General features: G+C 43.7%; 1 protein-coding gene across 1 annotated transcript in view; it reads left to right on the plus strand.

Annotated features, from left to right (window-relative positions):
- LOC126199609 (lachesin-like) overlaps nt 1–9234 on the plus strand; it is a 423616-nt gene extending 414382 nt beyond the window's left edge. The window contains exons 9-10 of the mRNA XM_049936537.1: nt 8784–8911; nt 9088–9234. Coding sequence (XP_049792494.1) covers nt 8784–8911; nt 9088–9234 — 275 coding nt within the window. The remainder of the gene's footprint in view (nt 1–8783; nt 8912–9087) is intronic.
- Nucleotides 9235–10755: the final 1521 nt, after the last annotated feature.

Here is a 10755-nt window from a genome sequence, read left to right on the forward strand (position 1 = left end):
ACCTTCACTACGCAAAAACCAAATAACAGAACGCTGTTCTTCCCTGCTGCAAGTCGCAAGTGAGGCTGCCATCTTTATACTGATACTGCGACGGTGTGTTTGCATCTGCACCAAGCTGCCACCGACAGGGCATTCTACACGCTGTTCTTAGCACGCTTACCAACTTACAGGATAAAGGCACGAATTTCGATTTGTTATTTGAAATTTAAGGTTTTCATTTCACTCATCTTAGTAAAACCTCGTTACCACCGGTTTAGGGGCGTTCGGGAAAGGCCAGCCCATTACTACCCGACTGGAGAAACACTCTTTCCCACGCGTTCTCAATGCCCACAGAAACGAGAAAGCGCCACTTTCGGGAAACGATATAGTTCTGCAGCCACTGATTTACTGGTCCACACAATGACCAGCACACGCTGAAATAGTAAAGAAGAAGTCACTATAAACGTAATCAGGTGTGCAGAATTATCAAGGAAAGGACAGGTATTTTGTTTCAGTTTCTATATTAATGTGACACATCACCAACAACTTTAATCTTGGCACAGTTCAGTGCACCTTTAACCCATACGGACACAGACACTGATTCATTTACTTTACGAGGATTCCTTGTCCTAAGAACCAACGGCATTGTAAACATATAGTGAGATGAACCACGATCTCTGTTATACACTTCACATATCTGAAAAGTACGATAAGCAATAACTTCTCGGCTGTTAAATGTCTCCAGCCCTGATACAGTCACCACTTTACACCACGAACTAGAGCCACAGTAACGCAACCATTACCATGTGCACTAGCATCAGCATTAGTAAGAGTAAAATTCAGTAGGTGCGCAAGTTATTCTTCATGGTCCTTCCGTGTTTTGTGGATGCGTACTGTATTTTACACTTATTAATACTGATGCTAGTGCATATGGTAACGGTTGGGCTACTGTGGCTCTAGTTCGTGATGGTAAAGTGGTGACTGTATCAGGACTGGAGACTTTTAACAAATGGCTCTGAGCACTATGGGACTTAACATCTGTGGTCATCAGTCCCCTAGAGCTTAGAACTACTTAAACGTAACTAACCTAAGGACATCACACACATCCATGCCCGAGGCAGGATTCGAACCTGCGACCGTAGCGGTCGCGAGACTTTTAAGAGCCGAGAGGTTATTGCTTATCATACATTTCAGATATGTGAAGGGTATAACAGTGATCGTGGTTCATCTCAATATATGTCTACAATGCCGTTGGTTCTTAGGCTAAGGAATCATCGTAAAGTAAAAGAATCAGAGTCTGTGTCCGTATGGTTTAAAGGTGCACTGAATTGTGCCAAGATTAAAGTTGTCGGTGATGTGACACATTACTATATAAACTGAAATATAGTACCTGTCCTTTCCTTGAGAACATAAAAAAATGATAATAAAAATTACACGACAACAAGAAAAATACCTATTGGGTCATGGTAAATGACCCATTCCAAGTCATCCAGATACTGATTCACCAACAGACACTGATATCCCAGAGGAGGAAACCATGGCAATGGGGGGAGCTGTGCACCCACCTTTGATTATATATTAACATTCATTTGCTTCCAGCTCCTACGATATGTATCTCCGATAAGCCAGTGTACTACGTGCGGCGTTCTAAGTACTTTGCGCTGCCCACTGGGCGTTCTAGCGCGACGCTACTAGTTTTACTTAGCAGAGCAGAATAATCTGTTCTATTTTTATATCTGTAAGGAAGAAAACATACCACTCTAGTATAATTTTTCAAATCCACGTAATTATGATGCTCAGCCTGTGAGAGGTGCAGTGAAAATTAATAGAGGTTTATTCTCTCAGTTCACACTCAACCCCTGATAAACGTGGGATATACGCTGCCTAGAGTGCAAGTGCATAGTATTACCCGAGCTCTGGTCATGTTGTTATCAGGATTTCGAGCGAAGAGTGGGGCCGAGTGATCCTTTGGTGCACCAGGGAGCTAGAGAAACATCATTCAATTAACAATCATTTGACGGCGAGAGTTTTACAATCACTCCGTCGTCTTCCGGCGATGCCTAGCATTGACTGCGCTGCATCCGCGCTACTTGAGAGTGTGAGTTGGCGTCTCGATGCCCGGCGAGGAACTTGCTGAGCGCAGGTCCTGTCGTTGTCTCTGCTCAGCGGCGCGATCCGTAGGAGGGTGCGGTGGCTGTGTTTCTCCGTAGCCCAGACTGCGTCGTAGCCTCAGCGCTTTCATTGAGTGAGACTGCGCTTAGTTCCAATTCCAGAGTACTGGATACTCCTGTAGTGGGTTGTCGAGATCGCGTGGAGGCAGAGGATTTAACAGCAACACAAAGGACAGCCAGAGTGGTGGTACCAGCACACAACCGGTAAGGAGGTGTTCGTACTGCCCAAGTAGTGGCAACACTGCACGCAGCGCCGAAGTTGATCAGCTTGCAGATGGACGACCGGTTCTTCACCCATGGAAGATTGGCCCGGCCTCCACCCTCAGCAAGTCACGATTGTGACTGGCAGAACTGTGGTATGCATATCAGAAGTGTCCTCTATGGCCAGAAAGACAGCTGTGGACTTGCAGCAGTTGTCTCCAAGTTGGCAGCAGCTTGTGGGAGACGGGCTGAATTCACTAAAGCATCCTGCAACTTAATAGAGGCTGTATTCCATCATTATTCTTGATACGGAGTGGCTTCACTCTGAGAACGAGCTTCTTTTTCCTTACTAAGCAGTGGACTCTCCCATGCCTGCACTAGTGTGGTGACCATCACAAAAGATCTACAGTCACCTCTGCATTTGTTAGTAATTACCTCGAGGAATTTACAGGATGCGGGCCTGTGACATTGTCCATAAGTCGGTAGATTTACCCACTAATAAGGGCCCATCGGTGGAAGAAATGGTCGAATGTTGTTCGAAGAAGAACGGTGTTAAGGAAAGAAGGAAGAAAATTCTGTGGCAAGCGACACGGAGAAAAAATCTCTGTTACAATCTGGGAGGGCAGTAGGTCTAGAAGCTGTTGTCTTGCTATCTGCGAAAGATCATGTAAGGATATGATTACGTGAGTAGCGGGTATCGCGCAGTGCTCAGTACTAGTGTCGTAGCCAGTGTCCGTCATTAGGCTGTCAGTCCGATCGGTAGGAGGTGTCGACCCTGCAGGGCACTGACGGTATCTCCTTTGCCACGTTCTGTCTTTGATATACATAACACATTTTCCACATTCTGCGTCTGCTTGAACAAGCCACGTCGTCATCTGGGTGGTAGGTATGATTATAAAATCGGTCTCTCTGTGTGAAGGTTGACTCGGCAGCTTGAGGAGCTTGAGAAGGGCGGAGGTTTTATAGCAGGCGATGACGTGGTCCCCCCCTCACTTGTGACATTATGTGTTCTCGTTCCATGAGCCTCTCAGCGTTCTCGAGTGCTCTAGTATTCAACTTCAGAGTCTTCGAACATTCCTTCATGCGGAATCTGCATCCAGAAATGTGTTCTTATGAAACCTCTAGGTGACGTTACTACGTTTAATCTCGTTACAACAGAGCAGTCTGTGTGCTATGCGCTGTGGTCAGAGTGATGAATTACTTGTTCTTGGTTTCCCTTTTGCACAGTCTGATGAAACTACCTCCAAGCTTTCGTGCTGATATTCCTTTTCGACACCATTGAGCAATCCGGCAGTCGCGCCCCACTTAGCGGCATCTCAGTCAGTTTCTATACAATTCTTGTTCCTACACTTACATACTCTTCTACTATGTAGTAGAAAGAAGAAACTGCAGAACACTACCTCTAGTCTGAACATCTATACTTGCACTAAAATTCATTGAAGAGATAGTACATAATGTGTAGTGTTGGAACAGTTCATGATCAAAAAGTTCATACGTTTTTCTGCGAAATTCACGCCCGATTACAAAACCTATTAAAATCGTAACATAACGATAGTAAAGAATGACTGCGAATCGTAGAAGAATGACAAATAGCAGAGGTACACAAATATTTGACGACCTTAAAACACGAACACTTTCAATGCCGAAGTGTGTCTGTACTGCCACTCGATTTTTATAGCAGACATATGAAAATGTTTAGGGCGCCACACTTATAAATGTCTAATGAACATTATTTAAAGTTCCGAGTGAAAGTAACCGTTCAATGTCAAAGCCCAACACGTCTGTGGAAGTGATATTTCGTCAGCATAGATCGCATTCGTCTGCCTCCACTCGGTGCATCTCACCACAAACGGAGTCCGAAACACGCTGTACAATTTTCAAAATACGTTTCCAGCACCTCGCTGCATGGTCAAAAATTCTGTATATAACCTTATAACCTTCCGTGAATCAGTAAATACAACGATGTGAAGTCGGAGTACATTCACTGCCGACTCTCCTTCGTGCTCCCGAGCCCGTTCCTTCTATAGGGTGTTTCATAGCACTTGCATCAATAGTCTGGTGTGATAGGTTTCGTCATGGGGAACAAACTTTGTTAAAGGGAAAGCCCGAAGCAGTTTTTCTCACCTTCAAAAGATGGTTCAGCAATTCCTCTGGTTTCGTTGTCTGAAAGACCTCAGTATTTCAACAGATACCTCATTTTCCCTGTCTTACAAAATAATTCAATAACTTTGGCCATCATGTGCTAGATAATCGACAATGATAGATCAAGAGTGGAAACAAACGAAAAAGCGCCAATTAATATGATGTCTATCGGGGCCCCATGCCATATTTGGTACTCGCAGGAATAATACGGAGCTTATCTCAATTTCAGTAAAATTAAAAAAAAAACACCAATAACTCCCGAAATAATGCCCACTAGGGCATGATACTCCGGACCCTGGTGTGCATTGGCATCCTGAATATAGCACCGTAATAAAAATCATAGGTCATACTAGAACTAAATTTCAATAACCTGCAAAGAATTTAATAACGCTAATCTCATTGATAACGGATCACTGCTCTGCTGCAGCTGCTAGATGTCCCATACTAAAGGCCAAATAGGGCTCGTCTCACTTCAAATCGTCTATCAGCACTTACATTTATGTCGGGAAAGTTACTGTAACATCTACTTCAGTCCTATGCAAAACCTGAGTGACACATGAAGTGTTTATAAAGCAGAGTTGTATGTATTAATTAGCTCTTCCTCTGCCAGAATTACCCATCCTGACGTTTAATTTGATTTTATTTACTAACGAGGCTACATTCACGTACCATGGAAATGTTATTTTCCGTAACATGCATTATTGGGCAACTAAAAATCCATGTTGGCTGCAAGAAACATTAGGCCAGTTATTGGAAGAAATACCTTTAGGAATAAGGAACAGAGCGTGGAATCAACACGATGGATGCCCGGCGCATTTTTCGCTGATGGCTAGAAATGAGTTGCAGAGACAATTCCCAAATCGTTGGATTGGACGAGGAGGAGATGTGTTTCGGCCGGCTCATTCGCCAGACTTGACACCTCTGGATTTTTTCTTGTCCGATTCATAAAAGACACTGTTTATAAAGACGTTCCAACTACACCTGAAGATATGCAAGAGAGAATTTTCAGAGTGTGTGCTTCGGTAAGCGCCGATGTGATAAGGAATACCAGTCAATCCATGATAAGAATATTGCAGCACTGTATTGATACCAATGGTCATAACTTCGAACACCTTCTGTAAATGGACGTTCATGCCACATTTGTGACCTATGTTGACTTTCAAAGACTGTTACACATCATTGGATTCGTCTCGATATCCGCTGTCAGAAAAGAAGTACCATCCCATTTAAAAAACAAAGTTGACCTTCATGTCTCTAAAGCGACCCCACCAAGCAACAAAAAACTAACGTGATATTGTGGCCCCCATTGTCCCATGCAACTTTTGTGCCACAAACTTTTCACCTACTATCACACTTTCGGAGTTATTCTTGGTGGCAATAGTTAGTGAGTAAAACTGTATAAGACAACTGCTGGCGCATTTTTCAGGTCGGTTAGAGCAGCAGGTTGTCAAGATTTATGTGAGTTTGAACGTGACGTTATAGTTGGCGCGCGAGCGGTGGGACAGCATTTCGGAGGTAGCGATGAAGTGGGGATTTGATGACTACAGGACAAAACGCTTTATGCCTCGCCTGGACCCGTCAACACCGACATTGGACTGTTCATGACTGGAAACACGTTGCCTGGTCGGACGAGTCTTGTTTCAAATTGTATCGAGCGGATGGACTACTGCGGGTATGGAGACAACCTCATGAAGCATGGACCCTGCATGTTAGCAGGGGACTGTTCAAGCTAGTGGAGGACCTATAATGGTGTGTGGAGTGTACAGCTGGAGTGATATAGGACCGCAGATACATCTTAGACACGACTCTGACAGGTGACACGTACGTAAGCATCCTGTATGATAACCTGCATCCATTCAGGTCCACTGTGCTTTCCGACGGACTTGGGCGATTCTAGCAGGACAATGCGATACCACACACGTTCAGAATTGCTACAGAGTTGCCCCAGGAACACTCTTCTGAGTTTAAACATTTCCGCTGGCCACCAAACTCCCCAGACGTGAATATTAATGAGCATACCTGGGATGCCTTGCAACATGCTGTTCAGAAGAGATCTCCACCCCGTCGTACTCTTACGAGTTTATGGACAGCCCTGCAGGATTCATGGTGTCCGTTCCCTCCAGCACTACTTCATACATTAATCCAGCCCATGCCACGTCGTGTTGCGGCACTTCTTCGTGCTCGCGGGAGCCCTACACGATATTAGGCAGGTAGAGGAAAGGTGCCTAATATGAGACACATTTTTGTAAACCCATTTGAAAGACCTAAAAGTAAATGCTGTTGTATTTTTTATGATAGTAATAAGATCTTACATTATTTAATTTTATCATACAATTGTCGTATTTGCAATAATAAACAATCTTTTAGAGTAGTTATTAAATCTTCACAAACAAGACATTTCGTAGAAATGGGATCAATGTTTCCTAATATGAGACAGTAATAATATTTTGCTTTAATTATTGTATTACATAATAATCACATATGAATATAAAATTTTTACATGTTCATTCATTTCTGTTATCCTTCACTCATTCCGCACTACTTACGTTTATATTTACGACATCCGGTGCAAACAAAATTGTCTTCTGTGACACCGCAATATTCATGAGCCCAGCGATAACATATCGTGTAATGTGCCCATTTCTCCCCGTGTTTGCCTTCAGTAAAGCGCCCAGTACAGAACAGACACTCTGCGTCATCGTCATCACTGCTGTCTGAATCCCCACTGTCATCAAGATGGACATCGGATGTCGAGTCACTAGACGATTCTTCTGCTTTAGGTCTACGACTGAAAGATTTTCCACTCTTCTCTCCAAATATATTTCTCGCTGCTTTCTTAGCTTCAGCCTCTGATTTCTTCTGTTTAGATTCTTGCAATTGCTTCACATAAGGAGTTTAAGTTAGTAAAGCAGCAGAGCACGAACGCGATGTTTGACCTATTTGACTGTCTCCAGGTAGTTTTGCGATGTGTGATGTGTGGGAGAGGTCTGATGTCTGCCGGGCTGACAGCTTGACCATCATCATCAGGAGTTTCATTTTCGTTTTTGGCATCTCTTTCTTGAAGAGCGTTAGCATGGCGATGAATTGTAAATTCATGTTCCCTAAAGATGTTTCTGTTGCATGGGGTGAGACCTGTTTTTCTGAAGGCATTCACAGATGCTTCCATTGTTGCTGCTCGGTTGTAAGCTGCCGCAAATAACTTGGCTATTAATAATGGGGTGATAACACGACCTGGGTTACTTGCCAACCACGTTTCTATCTCTTGGACATAGTAGGTTTTCAAAAGCCCCGTACATCCGACGTCAAGTGGCTGCATTTTATGCGTTGAGTGAGGTGGCAAACATACAATATGAACATTATTTTCACGTACTTTATCTAACATATCGAGAATTTACATGACTCACAAAATGATCAAACCACTGAGTAAAAATGTGAGTTTGTATCCAGCCACTTGGATGACAAGCTGATATTGATCCTGCAGGTGCACCGTCCATCAAGTTCCAGAAAACATTCCAATTTCTGATCATAAGACTAGTCAAAGTAATCCCTATTTAAGATAATTTAATCGAATTAAAGTAAACGCAGTTGCCAAAATTTTACTACAATAAATGATGAAATATTGTTATCTCATGACAGTATTGCGTAAATTACACATAAAAAATCGAGAGAGAACGAATTCCCCCAATATGCGATAGGTATCGTAATACGCGACTCGCATTTTAGGAATTTTGCCATCTTACACAAAGAATCATGCACTTGTTAACAAAGTTCGTTGGAAAATGAACCTAATAGTCAATAATTATAGGTAATACAGTTACAAATAACAACAATAAAATATTGCCGTAATATCCACTCACCTTTAACCTGAAATATTGTCTCAACACCGATGTCGCAAAAACTCCAAACACAAGAAATTTTGTATCAACCTCTACGTACTGTGTCCGGCTCAACTATGGCGTCCTACTCGCTGTGTCGTCGTCTGGCACACAATAGACGTGTTTACGAAACTCTCCACCAGAGTGCAACCCCTAACATGAGCACAGTTGGGGAGTCTCATATTAGGGAACTATCGCATAATAGGCACCTTACCTCTATAGCAGTTGCTTTGGTTCTTCAGCGTATTATTAAGAGATTCTAAAAGTAAAATGTCACTTTTTGACAAATTTTTCATCATACGTACTTCCCGTAATTTTGTTAGAAGCTCTGGTAGCCAAGGTCAGTTGCGAAGCGACGCTATGTTGTCAACCTGTACGACGTCAGACGCTAGCGGAGTTTCACGGACTGTTGCAGCGCCACTGCAGGCGATGGTGGCGGCGTCACCGGTGGAGCCACTGCCACAGCCGCCTGGCCCGTCGCGCGACCTGCCGGGGGCGGCGTCTGCCTCGGGGGCGGCGGGGGCAGCAGGTGCGGGGGCGAGCGTGAGTTCGGGAGCGCGCCGCGGCGCCGTGTCGAGGGGCGCGAGAGCGACGCCGGCGCACTGGCTGCTGCCGCTGCTGCTGCTGCCTCTGCTCACGCCAGCCGCCGCCGACTGCCGGTGACGGCCGCCGGCTCTGCAGTGGGCGACGTAGAGCTGCAGTTTTGCTCGGGCCGGCAGGAGCTGCCACCTGCTTCCGGACGTCAGGGCAGCCTCGACGTACTTCACCTCTCTCGCAGCCTACGTCTGCACAACGGCAATGATTTCAGAAGGTGTCAGACGATGGAAACAATAATCCTGGAACGCTGTAGTAACATACCAGTATAAAATCTACTCTACGTGGTAGTGCAGTACCTGGTGTCGAGCGGCTGGCGAGCGTGGCTCGCTTTTAAGCAGTAAATGAAAACCGAAAACAGTTGTTCGTCCAACATGAGTGCATACCTTTTGCTAAGGAACAGCCATAAATTGCTATCCCTTTCAAATATATGATATCCACAGCAAAATCACAACACATGGAAGAAATAGCAGCAGCAGCGAAGTCTGCCGCGGAACGCTCAACCTGGAAATCTTCTTCTTTGAAAAATGTGACAGTGTTGTAATAAACTTTCGAAGTAATACAAACTGCTGTGCATTTTTTAAGCAGATATTCTCGAGCGAAATGAAACATTCTCATGTGTATTTTAATACTGACTGTATATAAGCAAACGTACGCTACACAACGAAGGTATGTGGCAAAGTGAATGTTAAATCCACAACGTGAATGGTGACTTCATTTTTTGAAAAGACTTGTTGGCTTTTCGGCGTTTCTCGCTACCTACTTTCTCCTTTTGCGAAACAATAGTAAACCTGCCACACGTCACAGACACGACAAACATTCTTCTAACGTAACCGAGATCTGATAATGTTGTAATAGGCTGTTAGTTGGTATATAAATGCCTATCCGAATAAATGAGAAAAAAAGAATTCGTTGAAAGCATCTGACAAATCGCTGTGGGAACGTCCTGTCATATCTGTGATATGCGTTCTTCTGATCTGATATCAAGGCATATGTACTGCTCCACTATAAACGAATGAATTCATTCAGTGGTTGTTGTAGAAGCAACATCATTCCATTCAAGACATTTTGCTAAACAAGATAGTATAGTGACAAATGAGTATGGTTGCCATGAGGTAGTTGAACTGTCGCACAGGGCAGTGACTATCTCTTGCTTCTGTTCTCTTACTACACTGCGTCACCCAGGGATAACAATGCGCTTTCCAGAGACGCTCCAAACTGTCAAGTACCCTCCGAGGACAGATTTCCCTTCGTCGGATTAGACAACTGGTTACATCATAATACATCAACCCACACCTGTCTCTCATGGATGTTGTCTCCGAAAATGTTCCAGAAAATACGCTTGCAGGAAGGTCGTTTGCTTGTAGATTTTGCTGACCCCGAGTACAGAAAATATTTTCGTCCTGCTTTCTGCAAATTACACACGCCAGTGAACATCGTAAACCACTTTTGTAAACGTGGAGTGTTGTTAAGTAACGTAGGAACGGTTGTTCCTTCCGCATATCAATTAGTCTGTGTTTTATCGGATACCTGAGAGTAAAAGCTTTCCTATTGCATTTCACGAAGGCTGGACATGGGAAGATGAGCGAGAAGGTAATTTTGTGTAACTGTGTACTGTACATTACTTTGTTATGATGTATGTGTGAGATATGTATGTTATTAGATGTAAAACTCTGTAATAACTATCATATGAATAATTAAATACTCCTGTTTACTAAGAAAAGAAAAAGTAAGACTTTTATTGCCGTAAACTCCTAAAATGTTATATCCCCTTTCTGGCTGCCACTGGAAAC

The sequence above is a fragment of the Schistocerca nitens genome, chromosome 8 (assembly GCF_023898315.1).
Source record: "Schistocerca nitens isolate TAMUIC-IGC-003100 chromosome 8, iqSchNite1.1, whole genome shotgun sequence".
NCBI classification, from domain to species: Eukaryota; Metazoa; Arthropoda; class Insecta; order Orthoptera; family Acrididae; genus Schistocerca; species Schistocerca nitens.